A 20,798-nucleotide genomic window follows, 5' to 3' on the forward strand; every position below is an offset into this window, starting at 1 on the left:
GGCCTTTGGTCAGGATATTCCCTATTTTACTTTTCATATCTGTTCAAGTTTAAACATTTCCATAATGCCCAAAACGGCTTAATTTGTGCCTGAAGGAGCAGCTTTGCAGTTGAAATGGGATGTTTCATAAGCCGGAGTGGTTCAATCTTTTGCAACCACTAAACATTTGCCTCTTGTGATTATCAGGATAACCTGAAGATTCAGGTCAAGCATCATCAGGTTTTGGCACTACTGTTGTTTAGCGATGGGCAAACCCAACAGTGTTCGGGTTCGGCAAGTTTGGACGAAATTTACTCAAAATTCGGCCGAACCCGAACTGAACCCGAACCTGAATGGGGAATCCCACCAAGAGATTCCAGGGGCGGAGCTTTGACATCACGTATACTGGCAAGTTGCTAAGGATGCCAAGATGATCACTTCCTGGATTCCATGGAATCCAGGAAGTGATCACCTTGGCGTCCTTAGCAACCTGCCGGTGACGTCAAGGCTCCGCGCCCGGAATCTCTTCATGGGAGGGATTCCCCAGCTCCTTCAAAGGGAGGTCTTCACATAAAAATAAATATTGTTATTTTTACGAAAAAGGACACCGCAGTGGTGCTGCAAGCAAAGGGGGGTCCTTTCACGTAAAAATAAACATGATTTTACAGTATGTATGCCTAGGACCTAGGCTCATCTGCTCTAGAGGAGTTGGACCAGATTATGGAGGTTTGCCATAGGACCATGTTGGTGAACCTATGGCATGTGTACTGGAAGTGGCACACAGAGCCATCTCTCTGGGCACGCCAACTGTTGCCTGTTGCTCTTCTGGCTTCCAGCGCACTGGCCAGCTGGTTTTTGCAGGTGCAGGGGTGCCAGAAACTAGAAGAGCAGCTCCCTGGCACACATGGTGGTCTTCACGCACATATGTGTGCCAGAAACCAGAAGACTAGATGACTGACATGCATGTGACCAGAAGTTCATTGGTTAGCATGCATGCCAGGGAGTTGCTCTTCTGTTTTCTGGTGCTTTCACATGTGCACACCAGGGAACTGCTCTTCTGGTTTCCAGTGCTCTCCCCAAATGTGCATATGTGCTCCTGTTTTGGCACTCGTTGCCAAAAGGATTTGGCAATACTGACCTAGGAAATTAACAAATCTGGTTAGATTCCAAATAGCTCTATGGTCCTCTCCATCTTCCCTTCCCATCCCCACACACATTCTAAAAAAATTACACAAACCTATTTAAAGAACCATAGCATTTACGTGCCTGTGAATTCCCAAAAACTCTTCCCTAAAATCAATCTAATGTTCTATTTAAACTATATATTCTGATAATTATTTGCCTCTGTCTATATTTGAATGTCAATTACTCTATATTAAGTACAAATACATTGTAAGGTTAGTCATTATTTTCATGTATGGTGGAAAGTACTGCAGCTAATTCATTAACACACATTACCTTTAAAGTTAATGCATATAACAGTCTACTGTAAATTAAATGAATAAAACATTCAGATGGCAGAAAATATCAGTTAGCAAACATCAGTAATTAGATGTGATGTTCTCTATTGGTGTAAATATAAACGTAGTATATGTGTATTTAATTTTCATCTATGTGATGTTGAAAGTACATAAATATAGATAAGATCTTCAGAATGCCTCACAAAGTACACGAGCCAATGATTATTTAGCACCCCAGAAATAAAAGTCTAATCCAGGGAACATTTTTCATCCTTGAAGGCTAGCCTTCTGGGGCATGCATGATCTCAGTGGATGGACTCACTATTATAATTACTTATAATTAGTCTACGGAGAGGGGCGGCATACAAATCTAATTAAAAAAAATTATATGCCAACCTCCCAATGTAATGAAGATAATAATATTCTCCTATATAATATACATGATGATACATGCACATCTGGATACATCTACATCCAAACACACAACAAATTCTTATTTTCCTTTTATTTCCTTTCCTTTTTCTCCTTTTGCTTACTTGCTTATTTTGCTTTTATTGAATCCAAAAAAACAAAGAGAAGAAAAATAATGTATATCAGGTGCAGATTGCTATAACCTGCCACTAGCAGTGTACTGCATGCACAGCTTGGGTTGTTTTGCATGCACACATGCGTATCTCCAGGGTGATTTTGCTTCTGAGCATGTGTTCATAAGATAAATTATTTATTTGTTTGTTCATTTATTTATTTTGCTAAAGATGATGTAAAAATGTACAAATTGCCAGATTTTGCTGCTACAAGATAAGGTAATGGGCATTTAGATTTTCTTCAAAGGAAACTAAACATATTGACAAAGGACAGGTTTGTCAAAAGATATTAAGACCTGTCAGTTGTGTATTTAAACATGGTTGCAACCTAACTAAATTTTGCTAGAGGAAAAAAGGAGGAAAAAATAATATTTTTATATCTATAGTAGCATTTTTAGACCCAGTGTGGAAACAGGTTATTAAGCAAGATAGTCTTATTCTGATTTACAAGAACTTAATCTACAAATCACGTAATTATGGAACCACAATATCCAAAATTATGTTTCTGTGGTACATTGCAGAAATGATGTGACTCTCCTGAATGCTGTTGGTAATAAATTGGAATCATAGATTAAAGATGCATCCAGGCAAAATAGAGATGTTTTCTGAGGACTGTCTACCTTCCAGAGAGGTAAGAGTGAGGTTACTCTCTCCTAGAAGGAACAGATCCATAGTTCTGAAGTGCTTCGGGATCTGAATCTCTTTTTCACTATTCCAATGCCTTGAGTATAGTTCATGTATCAATTGATAATCCAGGTCTATCTATTCCTGGAAAAAGGAGAACTAAACCTACAGTACATGCATACTGATACAAGTCCTCAACTTATGACTTCAATTGTGCCCAAAACCTATGTTGATCAGTGAAACATTTGTTTGCCACAGTTTTTAAGTGAATCACTGCAGTTGTTAGGTTAGTAGCCCAGTTGGTAAATAAATCTGGTTTCCCCATTGACTTTGCTTGTCAGAAAGTCACAAAAGGGGATCAGTTGACCCCAGGAAATTACAATTGTCATAAATACATGTCAGTTGCCCAGCATCTGACCATAGGGATGCTGCAATGGTTGTGTGAAAAAAGAAGTCGTAAGTCACTTTTTTCAGTGCTGTTGAAACTCAACAGTCACTGAACAAATATAGTTGTAATTTACATCAAAACCCAGCTATGTAGGGCTGCAATTGGGTCTGTTCTAAAAACTAAGCACTACTTGATGAATTGAGAGACCTAATCTCCTACGGCTATGATAGCGAACTTATGGCACGCATGCCACAGATGGCACATGGAGCCATATCTGCTGGCAGGCGAGCAGTTGCCCTAGCTCAGCTCCAGCATGCCTGCACATGCTGGCCAGCTGATTTTTGGCTCATACATAGGCTCTGAGAGGGCATTTTCAGCCTCTAGAAGGCCTGGGGGGCAGGGGAGGCCATTTTCACCCTCCCCAGGCTCCAGGGAAGCCTCTGGAGCCTGGAAAGGGCAAAAAAGCAGGCCTACCAGGCCCACCAGATGTCAGAATAAGGGGGAACATGCATGTTTGGGGGGAGCAGGGAGAAGGGGGGGAGCATTGAATTATTGATGTGATAACATACAGGTTTGTGCAATAGTGCATGCGCACTTTTGGCACCCGAGTGAAAAAAGGTTCACCATCATCCTATGGTATTTAATTTTTTAAAAATAATTAGTTTCAAAAACTCATAATTTGAACATGGTTTCAATCATCATTAATCACTATTTTAATTAATGTCTCTGATCATTTAATACAAACCAGCGAGCTCAGTCCATCAGTGTCATGATAAATTTAATATCACAAGAGGAATAACTACAAGCAGAACAATCACAGGTTGGACTGGTGGTGGCTGGTGCACGTTTCACTTTTCACTTTTTCTCTCTCGCTCAACACACTTGCTTCAGCCATTAATTTTAACTGAACTTACTTCCAAGAAAGCATGCTTGAGATTTCAATCTTTAAATCTCCTGAGAGTTTGATCGAGAATGCCTGGCTCTGGAGAGAAAAACAACCTCCACAAGGAACTCCTGGAAAACAGTACATTCTATCCATTAAATGCCAAATCTATTTTTAACTCTACGCCATGACAGCCAGAGACAGGCCATCAAAGGATCGAGCAGAAGAATAAGCACAAGCTCATAACAAGGCAACAATATAATCTAGGCCTTAATTTCTCACTTATTAACTGAACCCACTGATGGATACCAGTGGGGGGCAGGGAGTGAAATCAAGTTCTGCCTCTTTGAATCCTACCTATTAGTTCATGATTCAAACCCAGGAGCTGTTTATTCATTCATTTTGATACATAATCTGACAACAGCGTGATGGTTTTAGAAGATTTCTTTAAATAGGGACCGCAGTCGGTTGATTAAAGTCATTTTTAGGCAACAGGAGGAGTATTTCTTTACTAAGCAGCTGAAAATAGACTCAATAAAATCAACGCACAGCAACAGTAGTAAGCCAATTTTAATTAGCAGCAGAAAAAAAACCCCTTCTTAGAACATAATTTTTTTAACAAGCATATGTTAAAACAGACCAGAGATTTATAACACTGAACCAACAATGTAAACCTACCTATCCATGTTATTATTTCATTTTGCAGCCTTTATAATATGTTTTGATAATCCATCTCTTCACCAAGCTTTTAAAAAAGGGGGTTGGGTTTTTTAAAATCTTTTTACATTATGCACTTTTCCATTCAATTCCACATTCTGCTTCAAGTCAAGCAAGAAGCTATTAATTACATCAGTGATCAACATGGGGCTTTCTTTGGCCTACATCTCACCGCACTAGCTACCTGATATCCATGTGTTAGCATCTGAACAAGTTTTACATTTTTCTCTCGGGGAACTGTACAGGTCAAAGAGTACAATGTGGGAATGAAACTGCGAATAGGTCAGATTTATGAATAATGATCTGAGCTGCTTAGTCAGAAGAACAATATATAAATACAATTAATAGTAAAATAATAGTGATTGATTATTAAACATGATACCTAAAAACTTTGATGTGCGCAGTTGAAAGTATTGAATAATTTCTATAAACAAACACACACAGAAAGAGAGAGAATATATCCATAACACATTCTTGATTAGAATATGGCAGCACCAGATATAAGGATTTATCATAGTTTTCCTTCGCATGTACAAGGAAGCAAGGATGACTGACATGGGGTAGAACCAATCATGTTCTTTTCTACTTATTACTTTCTTTGAAAGTTGTAAGAAAATAGCCAGCCTCTCTTTTCCATTCCCACTTACTTCCACTTACTGCATCCCACATGACCAGTTCCTATTTGCCCTGTTACATAAAACAAAGCAAAACACACAGGTGTGCATGCACATTTATCTATAACGAGAAGACAAACAGATCTTCTCTGGTTGGTATACCATAAGGAGCTGTTTGTCATCTTTGGTGTATCTTGTGTTGGACAGCTACATTACATCAATACATGGGGGGGGGGAGGGGGGAACCCACAAAAATATTTTTTGTCTCTACGATTCGGGAAATCATATAGTAAATCTTGTGTGTAAACATAATTAGCTCTGAATTGAAAGCAGCTATCAGAAAGGACCCATGGGACAAAGATCAGTAATAATGTTAATTTGAAGTTAATCAAAGTATAATTTAAGCCAAGGAGCAAAGGCAGAAGAAAATATTGTCTCATCAAAACAATCATTTTAGTATTCTTCCTGCCCTGGAGAAACTGATGGTTTAAAGTGTAGTTTGAGGCATTCTGCTGGCCAATTGCTGTGTGAGAAAGTATTTATATAATATTATATATATATATATTCATAGATTTTCATGGTTATATGTATGTAGATTGTTTATATGTATATGTATGTAGATTGTTCTGAGTTCGGGTTTTGCCCCGTGTAATATTTTGAGTGTCTATGTGACGTTTTGGTGAAATCACATTCGCCATCATCAGGCTGAAGTTGTAAGCTTCGTGCTGCTGTAGATATGCTGTAGATATCTACAGCAGCACGAAGCTTACAACTTCAGCCTGATGATGGTGAATGTGATTTCACCGAAACGTCGCATAGACACTCAAAATATTACACGGGGCAAAACCCGAACTCAGAACAATCTACATACATACATACGTGTGTGTGTGTGTGTGTGTGTTTATATATATATATATATATATATATATATATATATATATATATATATATATATATATATATATATATATATATATATATATATATAATAACAACCTTCAGATTTATTTCCTTTTGAAACATATTAAAACATAATGGTAAATATTTTTGCCAGGGTGTCAATAGATGTGAAGGAAGGGCTTTATTTTCCTGTCCCTTTTTACACTGTTGACAATAAAGCTTTAGTACCTTGCAAACAGTGATTAAAACACACTCTCAGCTGACACGAAGTAAATATGCACTGTAGGAGTCATAATTTGGGTGACTATGGGTGAAGAAAGATGATTTTAAAAGTTCCCAGCAAATTCTAATTTTGTTAAAATATACTTTCCCGTTCCCAATTCACCCCTACAATATTTATTTCTAGGAACTTTGGCTGCAAGCAATACTTTTCAAACAACTTACGTTAGGATCTCTGAAAGTCAGTCTGAGAAACACATCAGGAGATGTTGCCAGTCTGGCTAAAGAGCACTGGGCAAGTTGGATCATTTTAATACAAACTGTCTACCAATGATAAGTATGCAGCCCTGCTTCCTCATGTTTGCCATGAGAACATTCCCCAAAAGGCTAACAATGCTTGAATAAAGGCCATGGCCCAAAGTTTATCAGAAGGGGATTCTTAACCTAACATTAGATAAAGATTGTCTCTTGTTTCATTTATACATTATCACCCCACTTCTGCAAAACAATTCATTCCATAGGCTATAATACTGTTATGGAATGATGGAGATATTATTAGATTTCACGGTTTGCTATTGTTCAGACGTGTCAAGATTTTAAAAACAATTATAGTCTTCAGAAAATGGAACTATTCAGGGGTAAGACAAAAGTGTGTTTGAATATTATAACCCTGTGATGCAAACCTATGGCATGTGTGTAACCGAGTTGTCGAAGCGTGGAACTCATTACCGGACTCCATAGTGTCATCCCCAAACCCCCAACAATTTACCCTTAGATTATCTATGGTTGACTTATCCAGATTCCTAAGAGGTCAGTAAGGGGCGAGTACAACTGCACTAGAGTGCCTTCCGTCCCCTGTCCTATTGCTCTCCTATATTTGAAGGCACACAGGGCATTGCCCTTGTCAGCTCCAGTGTGTATGTGCGTGCTGGTATTCAGCCTTCCAGAGGGTGGGGGAAGCTATTTTCATCCTCTACAGGCTTCAGTAAAGCCTCTGGAGGGTGAAAAATACTCCTGGAGACTTCAGTGAGACCTGTGCATATGAGGAGGGGGGGGCAGTGCATAGGGGTGATGGGTACATGAATTTGGGGAGAACATTGCAAAATGGGTGTGGGCACAGGTGCGCACGTACCCTTTTGGCATCCGAGAAAAAAAATCACCAAAAATAATTTTAAAAAAAAGTTGGCAGCAGCACACAGACCAGCACAGACAGAACCAGATCCAGGATGCCAAAATTACATCACCAGCAGGTTAATAATGGTTCGGGTGATCTGGTCCAAACTGGGAGGAGCCCAACACTGATACAGGTAGTCCTTGAACTGTCACTGTAATGGAGCCTGACTATTATGATTGCATGCCATTATGGCCAATAAGCAAAATGGCCTGACTTAATGACTCCGCCCCTTGTTCTCCCTCAAAGCAGCTGTTAAAAAAATCCAGGATTGTTAAATTCTGCCTGATTGGCACATGCTATATCCCTCCTGATCTCCCTTTAGTGGACAGGTGCCTACAAGAACCCAGCGGTGTGTAATGAGTGGGTGGGTCAGCACTATAATACTGTATCTCTGTGGTTGGGCATATGGGCGAATAACTGCAGACCCCTGCAGCAGTCATAACTTTGAAATTGGGCCATAAGTAGCTTTTGTGGAGTCTCTCGTAACTTAGAACTGTCGCTAAGAATACTTGTTCTGAATTAAAATTAAAGTAACGACAGTCCCTGGCCACAGAGAGGGGTGGCATATAAGTCAAACAAATAAACAAATAAACAAATAAATAAACAAATAAACAAATAAATAATAAACAAATAAACAAATAATAAACAAACAAATAAACAAACAAATGAATAAATAAATAAATAAAATAGCATTTACCATGTATCTTCTTATTACATTATTTTTGTTTTCCCATGTCAAAGCTATTTATCTTATTTGAAACCCAATATTCAGCATGCAAGGTTATAGGTAATAGGGGAGATTAATCCAATTTAATTCCAACAGTTGTCATGTCCCTAAAATAATGCTTATAATTTTGGAGTCAAAACAGTAAGTGATATTAAAACCATAAAATAGTCCAGCAAAAAATATTTGGTGAGTGAACAAGTCTTCCTTTACAAGATTTGATCTGAATTGCCATTGAGGAAGGAGAAAAGAATGTTTCAGTATTTAAGTTAGATAAAAATTTCACTTAGTAGTTTTATACATATACATCTTTTCACTGTCAAAATATAAAGATTGCCAGGAAACGTTTATTTCAATATTCCTATTTTTCCTATGCAAATATGAATGTACTGTAGTCGCATACATATTTAGGCAATTTATGGAAGTGTGGCACAACATTAATGCTCCCTGATTAAATGGTATTAGATAATAGCTGTACAGCAGGGGGGGGAATTCAATTCATTAACAGCTTCTTCCTGTAACCTAAATAAACCTCTAATTATTATAGGTTTGTCTATCATGCTTAATTCTGATGTTTAAAAGATTGATGTTAGACTGAATTTTAGAAATACATTCTTGAGCTACTAAAATAAACATTTTAAAAACTATTGTCGTCAAGCAACATTTAATACTGAAGCAAGAAGTCAAAAATTATTAAACATTAACCACAAAATAAATACAGTATGAAAATAAAACCTCAGGAGATGTTTAAGCAATACAAAATGGATAAGGAAATGTTTTATCAGACCTCCTATTGTACAACAGTGCCTCAAAGCTGCCCTTAACAAAGGTTTTGGAAACTTCAACAAAAATCCTTCTAACAAGACAGTATAAGTGCTTACTTGTTTGATAAGATTTTGGCTGCACTCCCGATGTACAGTATATGCTCATTAGAATAAGTTCCACTTAGTGTAAAAGAATTTAGCCCTAAGTAAAAATGCAAATGAATCTTGTGTACACATTTTTGTCCTTAAGATCTTACTATGTAGCAGTTATGTGAAGAAAGATAATGACAAAGTATAATGTTCTCACATCGTATAAACATGTGGCTTACAATTCTAACAATTCACCTTGACAATATTGAAACATGGTTACATAATTTTTCAGAGGGCAAACATTTGTTCTGAATCAGAATCAAGGTAATTACAAGCAAGAGCCACGGAGGGGCAGTGGTAAGAATGCAGTACTGCAGGCGACTTCTGCTGACTGACTGCAATTTGGCAGTTTGAATCTCACCAGCTCAAGGTTAACTCAGCCTTCTATTTTTCTGAGGTAAGTATAATGAGGAGCCAAATTGTTGGAGTCAATATGCTGATTTTGTAAACTACTTAAAGCACCGTGAAGCACTATATAAGTGCTATTGCTATTGCTGCAGACATTGTGTCAGTCCTGAAGCTATATTGGAGCATCTTTGGGGCTGCCACAGTGAGGCTGGTTGGAGTTGTTGTTGTTGTTGTTGTTGTTGTTGTTATTTATTAGACTTGTATGCCGCCCCTCTCTGAAGACTCCAAAGGTAAAGGGAGGGGGCATAGAGATAGCTGGGGACTTGTAGTCAAAATAAAATTCTTTCTCCTATGAATCAAGTGCATCCCCACAAGGTGCTGCAGAGGCATGGACTGAAGCCTATAGGAGTTGGGATGGTGACTTGATCGGACCATGTGGCAGACGTGGAGACTGGGGAAAAGAATTTTGGTGTTTGACTTGGGTGGGGAAAACCTTGGATCTTTCAGAGTCAGGTTTTCACCAGCTGTGTTTTGAGGAAACCCCAAGTCTCACAGTTTTGATTGAATTGGGTCTGTTACTTGGAACACTGACACACTAACCATAGATTTTACTATTTACACTTCAAAATTGGGTTTACAACCCCTAGTGATCACAGAAAAGGAAGTGAACCATCTATTTCACACACAGAAGCCTGGAAAAGCACAAGGCCCAGACAAGAGAACTCTTTCTTGCTTAAAAGTCTGTGCTGACCAATTGGCCCCCATCTTTACCCAAATCTTCAATAAATCACTAGAGCTGTGCTATGTTCTTTCCTGCTTCGAATGCTCTACTATCATCCCAGTGCCGAAGAAGCCCTCCATCAAGGAACTGAATGACTACAGACCAGTTGCTCTACCATCTGTAGTTATGAAAACCTTTGAAAGACTAGTGATGTTCCACTTGAAAACCATCACAGATCCACTGTTAGATCCCCTGCAATTTGCATACCGAGCAAATAGATCAACAGATGATGCTGTTAATATGACTCTACACTACATCCTTCAACATCTTGAATCTCCAATGACCTATGTTAGGGTCCTCTTTGTAGACTTCAGTTCCGCATTCAATACCATCATACCAGACATTCTCTTAACCAAATTAAATCAGCTAGCGGTACCTGAACACATTTGTAAGTGGATCACAAGCTTCCTAACAGACAGGAAGCAGCAGGTGAAGCTAGGAAAAATCGCATCAGATACATGTACAATTAGCACAGGTGCTGTGTATTCTCTTCTCTCTATACACTAATGACTGCATCTCAAACGATCCATCCGTTAAACTACTGAAGTTTGCAGATGATACAACAGTGATCGGACTCATTCGAGACAATGATAAATCCGCATACAGACGGGAAGTTGAACAACTATCCTTGTGGTCTGAATCTAGAATTGAACACGCTCAAAACCGTAGAAATGGTGGTAGACTTTAGGAGAAACCTTCCACCCTTCCAACTCTCACAATACTAGACAACACAGTATCAAATTTCTAGGTTCTATCATATCTCAAGACCAAAAATGGTCATCTAACATCAAAAACATCATCAAAAAAGCACAACAAAGAATGTTCTTTCTGCGCCAGCTCAGGAAGCTCAAACTGCCGAAGGAGCTGCTGATATAGTTCTACAGAGGAATCATTGAGTCTGTCATCTGCACCTCTATAACTGTCAGGTTTGGTGCTGCAACCCAACAGGACTGACACAGACGTCAGAGGATAATCAGAACTGCAGAAAAAACAATTGCTGCCAACCTGCCTTCCATTGAGGACCTGTATACTGCACGAATCAAAAAGAGGGCGGGGGAAATATTTACTGACCCCCGCATCTTGGACACAAACTGTTTCAACTAGATACAGAGCACTGCACACCAAGACAACTAGACACAAGAACAGTTTTTCCCCAAACACCATCACTCTACTAAACAAATAATTCCCTCAACACTGTCAAACTTTTTACTAAATCTGCACTTCTATTTCTACTAGTTTTTCTCATCATTCCTATCATCCTTTTCCTCCCACTTAGGAATGTATGACTGTAACTTGTTGCTTGTATACTAAGATTTTTATTAATATTGATTGTTTCTTCATTGCTTATTTGACCCCTGGCAATCATTAAGTGTTGTACCACATGATTCTTAACAAATGTATATTTTAATTTTATGTACGCTGAGAGCATATGTACCAAGACAAATTCCTTGTGTGTCCAATCACACTTGGCCAATAAAATTCTATTCTATTCTATTCTAAACTAGGAATTGGCTGGAATACATGCCTATGATTTCCTGGCATCTCTTAAGACCTCTATGCTGAGCTCACATATGATCAAACCAAGTCTTACAACTGACTCCTCAAACTCAGAACAAAGTTTCTAGGGCAGGAGTAAGTGGGGCAGGCTATGTTTGGCAGACTGAAGACTTGATTGCAGATTGAAGTCATAGGCTTCTGTTCCTCCTCTTATTTAAATCTTCTCATTGAACTGAAATTTGAACTACACAGAAATTCATTAAATGAAAACTTGAACTAAATTACAGCAGTCCTCAATTTGCAACCACAATTGAGACTAAAATTTCCATTGCTAAGTAAAATAATTGTTAGGTAAATTTTGCCCATTTTATGACTTTTCTTGTCATACTTGTTAAGTTAATCATTGCAATTGTTAAGTTAATAACAGGGTTTCTGGCTTCTCCATTGACTCAATTGGCCTATGAGAGGGTTGCAAAAGATGATCACATGACCTTGGGACAATGCAATCGACATAAATATAGGCCGGTTGCAAAGTATCCAAATTTTGATCACCTGACCCTGGGAGTTCTGCAATGGTTGTTAAGTGCAAAAAATGATGAGTCACTAAACAAATGGTTGTAAGTCAAGGTTATTATTATACACCTGTATAATAATCAACCTTTATACAAAACATTGGGAATGGGAATGATATGATGTTCATTTTGTAAGACTGATTTACAAGATTTATCTTGACAATTGGGATATAAAATACTACTGTGTAACTAACCTATGAACATTGATTGATTGATTGATTGATTGATTGATCATCACTATAGGTGTGCCAATTCAATTTGAGTCTACGGAGAGGGGCAGCATACAAATCTAATAAATAATAAAATAAGGCTCAAGCCAGCTATGTCTATACAAGCATGAACAAAAAAATCAGAATCTTGTTTCAAGTTTTTTAAAGAAATACCTGTAGTAAAATCATAGTATTTCTCGTAGTTTAAATGTATACATAATTTCAATGAAATGATATTATTTCATTAATAAACACAAACAAAAAAAGCTTGTTTTAGCTTTAACACGCAACCCAACTCTTCATTCAGAAATAAATCACACTGCATAATTTTGAGTTTAGGTCCAAATAGATGTGACAAGACTGTCCTCACCATACCAACAAAAAGGACTTACCTGTGGGCAGGTAAATGGTGACATTGTTGCAGAAATCTGTGAAGCAGCATTCTCTCCTGGCTACATTCTTAGAACCATGGCAGAAGATCTGTGCCTTCAGCTGCGGTAGGGAAACACAGGCCTTTATTACTTCTTCCCGACCATTCGTTAGCATGACAGAAGTCCAACATGCTCCCTCCGTTTCACAAGTGAAGTTTGTTTTTTCACACAATTGGCACACACATGTTAAGCCTGAAATGATAATTAAGTCTTTGGTAGACAATAATGCCACAAACAATCCACAGAATATTCCCAACCCAGGCAATATTACTTGAGGCCATAGTTCCCTCTAAGCTGAGCAGTGAGCAATCGCTCACTTAAAAATCATCATCAACTCAGAGTTTTCCAAACCTGCCCAGAAGCTGAGAGGGAAAGAGTGAGAGGGAAGGAGAGAGAGAGGAAGAGAGAGAAACAGATAGAAAAAAGAGAGGAAGGAAAAGAGAAAGAAAAAGAATGGGAGTAAGGAAGAGAGAAAGAAAATCAAAATCTAGTTTGAAACTAGCTCAACTATTTAAATGGCATTTTGATATTGATAGAGTTGCCCTATTATGAGCTCACTGTTATAGACACACAGTACAGTATTTTATTTTGAAATTCTCTGAGGCAAAACAGGGTGGGTTTTTTGTTTGTTTGTTTCTTTCTTTCTTTTCTTTCCTTCCTTCCTTCCTTCCTTCCTTCCTTACTTACTTACTTACTTACTTACTTACTTACTTACTTACTTACTTACTTACTTACTTACTTACTTACTTACTTACTTATTATTTCTGTGCCGCCCAGTCCCGAAGGGACTGCCGCTCAGACACTATACTTTTCCGCCCACCCCCCCAAAAAATTAGAGGGAATACTGCTTGAGGCTACATGGAAGTCGGACAGATTTGACTGAAAAAAGGGATAGCAGGATGAAATTGTTTAGAATTTAAAAAAACAGATCTAATATACAGGTAGACCTTGACTTAACCACAGATCATTTAGTAATCGTTCAAAGTGATAATGCACTGAAAAAGTGATTTATAATAAATTTTCACACCATTTTATGACCTTTGCAGAATCCTTATGAACATGGGATCAAAATTCAGATGCTTGCCAACTGGTTCGTATTCATAATTGTCGCTGTGTCCCAAGGTCATATGTCTACCTTTTGTGATCTTCTGACTGCCAAAGTCAATGGGGAATCCAGTTCACTTAACAACGAAGGGGAAAAAAGGTCGTAAAATGGGGCAAAACTCTCACTTAACAAATGCCTCACTTAACAACAGACATTGTTTTCATAAGTCAAGGACTACCTATATTTCAAATAACTTGTTTTTATACAGTGTCTTTGAGGGAGATGCAGTTTATCCTAACATCAAAATCCTAAATTAAAGCCATGAATCCAAAGCAAGATTTCATCCAGGCCATGGGTATCCAAACTTTTGGCTTGCCTAGGCCACTTTGAACAAAGGGGAAATGTCTTGGGCCTCACATAAAATATATAGCATAGTTAACATATATATAAATCACATAATAATGTTAAAAGTTTACAATTTTGTGAGGACTCATGACAATACTAGCTGTCCAAAGACACATGCGGCCCATGGGCTGGACATGCCTGGTTTAAAGATGGAGACAATGAGGAAACCGCATTGATTTTAACAAACTCTATACAATTAAGCAACCATTAGTCCATTAAATGGAGTTTGAAAGCTCCATTTGCATCAGATCTGCTCCCAATGATCAGGTTTGTTCTCATACAAAGGATTTTAGAGAGCTGATAGAAGCCAAACTATTTATTATTATAAAAATTTAGCAGGCAATTATGGCAGTAAGCCTACATACACATATTCAAATCAGCACTGAAGATGATGGGATAACATGGGAAATGGAAGCAACTTTAATCCCTTACACAGGGATTGGGTTCTAATTTTTTACTACCAGTTCTGGGGGCGGGCTTATTTTGTGGGTGTAGCTTGGAGGTCAGGTGGGTATGGCTTCAGGTGGCTGTGGCAGTCAGGTAACATTGTAAAATGTGGTGAAACTCACTTAACTAAGCTTATTTAACTAAGCTCTTGCTCTTTTGGGCTCAATTGTGGTCATAAGATTTTCTATCTTTATTTTTCTCTCTCTCTCTCTCTCTCTCTCTCTCTCTCTCTCTCTTTCCTTCCTCCTTGCCTTCCTTTTTTCTTTCTTCTTTCCCTTTCTCTTCCTTTCTTTTTTTCCCTCCTCCTTTCCTTCCCTTTCCTTTCTTTGCCTTTTTTTCTTGTGTCTCCACCCTCCTTTTTCTTTCTTTCTTTCTTTCCTTCTTTCTTTCTTTTTCTTGATGGCGGGAGAAGGAAGAAAGTGCTCTGGGACTGGGAGGGAGGATGGCCCACCCTGGCAGTGGTCTGTCCCATCTTTACTGGCCAAGTGTGATTGGACACACAAGGAATTTGTCTTTGGTACATTATATTATATTATATCCTTTGCTAATACTTTAAAAATGTGTTGGGAGATAACTTTCATAGATATCTTAATGGAACTTTTGCCTTTATAATCTTTGGATTGTAGTCATGAAAGGCATAATTTTGCTCCATTAATGAGGAAGAAGCTCGGATGCACAGTACAATTCAGATCCTGCAAGTCATTGGTTGCCACAAAGCCAAGCTCTATCTGACTTACAATACCATAACCATTTATATTTTTCTTATTATTAAATTTCTTAATTATCTTTATTTCTATTGTAGTAGGAAGCAACAGACTTGATGGAAACATCTAATTCAATACCCAAGTACAATACTGATGCAAATGTTAGAACTCTTTTTGTTTTATAGCCCAGAGTTTTCCCCCCTCCTCCTCCTCCCCTTCCTCCTCCTCCTCCTCCTCCTCCTCCTCCTCCTTCTTCTTCTTCTTCTCCTCCTTCTTCATATGCAGAAATTTATGGAAAAGCCTAATTCTTGGTAGCCTGACAAAACAATGATTCTCTGAAAAATACAGCACTAAGTGACTATCGCTCTTTTCCAGGCATTGTTAACTTATTTTCTGTCTTCTTCCACTGTCTTGTGATTACTCCTTTGGGGCTGTGTTGTTTCCCTCTCCATATCATTTAAACCTCCTCCCACTCTCCAGTAGCCATCTCCTATCTCCTTCTCAAGTAAATTACAGCTACAAAGCAACTTCTGCTTTTTTTCTCCCGGCTGTTACACACTTCCCCATTGTCCTTTGAGGTTGTAATCTGTTAGCATCTTTCAGGAATGAGAAGACTGCAAAACAGTTTGGGTGCTTCATAGCTCAAAAATTGTGCATGTATTGCCTGAGAGCCACTGGTGATCTTCAAGCTACAGTTTGATCTCTCCATCTCATATAAATAAAATCAGAAGACTTTAGTAGGACTAGAGAACATTGAAATAGTTGTGTACTTTGCACTTTAAAAACCTAGACTTACCAACTGTGCTAAACCACGTGTTGTAAAAATATGAGTTATCCATTATATGTTTGGGATAGTAAAGCATTATATGAAATCACTTCTGCCAACAGGTTTAATGTGATATGCAAACTCTGACTCTGCCTTTGACCACATCACAGAACTGCAATGCAGGAGCAGCTAAGAAAGAAAGCCAACAATCTATTACCTCAAGGACCTTTCTCATCTGCAGTAGTGAATTGGTGACCTAGTCAAATGTCACATGAAGGCATAGTTACCTGTTTTGAATTTGATATTAAACTAAGGAGTAGGGGCTTGGTTTGACTGTAGGAAGTTAGCACCTATCCCTCTCCTAGAGGAATAAAATATTTTAGGGAATATTAAAAAGATAGAATATTATATAGAATCCCTGGCTAAATATTGTATACAATATCCCTGGCTGGATATTCTATATCCATAAGCATGGCTGAGAAACATGCTTTTAGCCAGGAAAATGACTCACTTAGTAGCCCCCATATTTGTCAATGTGCCATCAAAAAATGGCTCAGCTCACTCATCCTCTCCCCTTAATAGCCTGGACCAGTGTATTCTACATAACAAAGATCTACCTCCTTCAGACAGAGCCATATTAGGAATTGCCCAAAGCCCTTTCATTACATCACCCAGAAAGGCTCGCCCAAAGTTGAACTCAAAACCACAGCCTACAGAGTTGCCCCTGCAACTCATGGGAGTCTGACCACCAATCAGAGTGCATTTCTTATACAGGAAAAGGAAACTCTGGGGTGGGGCCCAAAAGAGGGCGTAAAATGCATCTTTTCCTCCCCTTTATCTTCACCCAACATCTGGAAGCATGTGATCCAACTTTTCTGTTCTGGAGCTCAAGCAATGTACTCCTGTCTACCATTAAACTTCTTTCCAAGCAACTTCCATGAATCCACTGTCTTTTCCCCCACTGAACCCAGATTCTGAACCCAGAAGGATATTCCTTACAACATGACCAAGTGTTGGTTATGACCTATAAAGCCCTTCATGGCATCGGGCCAGAATATCTCCGGGATTGCCTTCTGCCGCACGAATCCCAGTGACCGGTTAGGTCCCACAGAGTTGGCCTTCTCCGGGTCCCGTCAACTAAACAATGTCGTCTGGCGGGACCCAGGGGAAGAGCCTTCTCTGTGGTGGCTCTGACCCTCTGGAACCAGCTCCCCTCAGAGATTAGGATTGCCCCCACCGTCCTTGCCTTTCAGAAACTCCTTAAGACCCACCTCTGCAGTCAGGCATGGGGGAATTGAAACATCTCCCCCTTGCCCATGTAGTTTTGTGTATGATTCGATTGTGTGTATGTTTTTTATATATTGGGGTTCTTTTGGGTTTTTTTAACTTAAAACTGTAATTTAGATTGCGAAATATTAAATTTGTTACTATGTTTTGTTTACCATTGTTGTGAGCCGCCCCGAGTCTAAGGAGAGAGGCGGCATATAAATCCAATAAATCTAATCTAATCTAATCTAATGAAAAGATATTCCCAAATATATTTTGGCATGTATGAAGCTAGGATTTCTTGCTTCTTGAAACAAGCCACTGTCTGGCAATGAAATTCGTGCTAGCATTTATAGATGAGCAGAGCTATGTTCCACTCCAAAAATAACAGAATATAGATGTGTCATAAAAGACAGCCTTGTAGCAATTCTTAAACTAAAAAGTGATCTTTTAAAAAAAAATTCTATTTTTGCCCAGAAAGCTTGCTGATAAGCTTAATGGACTTTGAAACAACATTTCAACATTACTCAACTATGAGCATGTACTTGTTTACTGAATATTTCTATACTATATTTTACTGCTTGGAAAACATTTATAGTCACTTTTTCCATGAAGTGACTCATGCTTGTTCCTATATAATTTGCCATTCAATATCCCTTCAACATAATTTCTATGCTATGCCTAAAAGGTCAATTAAATTACAAAACATGAGTCCACAAATTACTTCAAATTCTATATTCCTTGAAAATATTTTGATGCTCTTTATCATAAATTGAACAGAACATCATATTCTCCTGTTTAGAAATTTCTATGGTTTCTACAATTGGTTTGCAAGTAGCCTGATACTTTGCTAAATTGCGAAGCTCACAAATCCTACAGCTTCCTATTAAAATTACTTTCTTGTGTATGTTCCTTTTTTGTATTCAAGTAATCATGAAGTAGTGGCACCCAGCCAATCTTATCTGATCTGAAAAAACTAAGAATACTCATAGTTAATTGATACTTGATTGGGATATGACTACAAAATCCCAAGGTTGTAGACAGGTTGAAAAAACATCCAAAAGAAGACTAAAATAATGTTGATTGAAAATTGCATGGCATTGTTATGGCCCATTCATGTCCTGCACAACTAGCAATGGATCCAGAGAACCCAGAGGCAATGGTGGCGCAGTACAAGCAGCCTGTGTTCCTGGTACCTGAGCCTGAGAGTGAAGAAGACGTGGTGTCAGAGGTTGAAGAACAGCTGGGGCCTTCTGCACTTCCGGTGATGAGTGATTCAAGAGAAGAGGAGGAGCCTCTTCTTGATGCTAGGACTCACAGGGCGTATAGGAGGCAAGAATGGTTACTCAGGGGGAGGATTACTCATGAGTAGCACTGCTGGCTACTGGGCCATGTCCTCAGGCTATTTAAGGTGGAGTCACACGTTTCGTTGTAGAGGACAATGCCATTTTGTTCCAGACTATTGTTCTATCTCTTGTCTCTGGCTTGTGATTTTAAAAGAACCACATTTCTCACAGGCGGGTATGTTTGAACAATGAGGAATGGGGTAGGACTACCATTTTGTCTGCCTTTTTCTGAATCTCTTTTCTTCTATTTTCTTTCCCAGCTGGACTTTGCAAAACTATACTTTGCATAGAAATTTATCAATGACATCAAAAGGGCCTTCAAATTATCTTACTGAACTTCTGTCATCAATCTATTTATCTGTTTGTCTATCTATCTCAACCTGAATCAATCCACCGAAGGATATAGTTTTCTGAATTTAAGACTCTAATCTACTACCTAGTCTAGTATGGTTTACTATAAAGTCCATGAGTTCAAAAATCCACCAAGGGGATGTGCCTTATTAAATGTTTTTCAACTATCAGTCTAGGGTTAGAAGCAAAGGGCTAGTGAAAAATCACCCAGTTAGCAGCTTTCAAGTTTCATACAGGCTAAGAACCTGAATCTCCCTTCTTTTTATTACATGCTTAGCAACATTTATTAGAAAAGAAACAAATTGTTACAGAACCTCAGACAAAAACCCTATTTGAAACATATATAAAATATTTAACATAACAACATTTAATAAGGCACATCCCCTTGGTGGATTTTTGAACTCATGGACTTTCATTCTCCCTGAAACCAACTCTGGAACAAGACATAAGTTTTACTAACCAATATTTATTTTAGCATTCAGTAGTAGCTAAAGATGAGTTTGCTCTTTTGCCCCAGAAACGTGTTTTCCTTTTAGCAATTAAAACAGCAATTTTGCCATATGACAAGGTTATATGACAGTTATGAAAAAGTTCAGTACGTTCCTACTCTATTTGGTTAACGTTTTGTATATACCATATGAGCTATTTCAGAATTTGAATTGCTAGTTGGCTTATTATGCAGCAGTGTGGGAAAGAGGTGGCCATGACCTCCTTGCGAGTTTCCCCCGTTTATCTCTGGTCACAAAATGGAAGTGCAACTAAATGCTGATCACCCTTAGTTTCATCCAGTAAAGTATTTCTATCATCCCATATTCCTTTCGTGCTACAAAAGATCAACATAAAACACAGATTAAAGATTGAATTCAATGTTAGGAATTCAGATAATGAATAATCAGAAGTGTCCATGTTTATTATAGAGCAAAATTGAAACCAGGGCAAAGAAATTAAAACCTTAACAGAAGTAGCTCAGATTTAAGGGCAAATTGAGGGAGACAGCAGTAGAGAAAGCCAACATAAGGTATTGCATTGTTTTCATTCCTAGTCCAAGCACCCTCTCCTCTGCCTTCTCCTCAGAAAGAATAAAGCTCTCAAACCAAACAACAATAACCCAAAAACAAAAATACAAGAGAAATCAAAACAAAGAATGGCATCTAGAACAGCACAAAAGCAACTGAATAAAGTTGCCTGGATTGAAGCTTGTTCTGAAGAAATAGCTAGAACAAATATTAAAAGATTACTGTACTGTAATATCAAACGTGAGCACCAGCTCATTGCAAGTAATGAACCAACTAACATGCAGCACAACTTGTTGGTGCAACTTGTTTATCAACAAACAAGGAGAAAAGCTAGAACAAATAAATCTGAAGAACAAGAAGTCGAAAGCATATATAATAATGAAATATTAACTAGAGACAAGGAAGTACTAAAAATAATAAAGCAGAAAATAATA

The 20,798-nt window shown here is 38.2% G+C and overlaps 1 protein-coding gene across 3 annotated transcripts in view; it reads right to left on the minus strand.

Annotated features, from left to right (window-relative positions):
• The window catches only part of ACVR1C (activin A receptor type 1C), a 63,278-nt gene that overhangs the window by 33,393 nt on the left and 9,087 nt on the right, over nt 1-20,798 (minus strand). For all 3 annotated transcript variants that reach the window (XM_070731545.1, XM_070731546.1, XM_070731548.1), the window contains exon 2: nt 12,980-13,210. In XM_070731545.1, coding sequence (XP_070587646.1) covers nt 12,980-13,210 — 231 coding nt within the window. The remainder of the gene's footprint in view (nt 1-12,979; nt 13,211-20,798) is intronic.

Source organism: Erythrolamprus reginae, chromosome 1 (assembly GCF_031021105.1).
Source record: "Erythrolamprus reginae isolate rEryReg1 chromosome 1, rEryReg1.hap1, whole genome shotgun sequence".
Taxonomy (NCBI): Eukaryota; Metazoa; Chordata; class Lepidosauria; order Squamata; family Dipsadidae; genus Erythrolamprus; species Erythrolamprus reginae.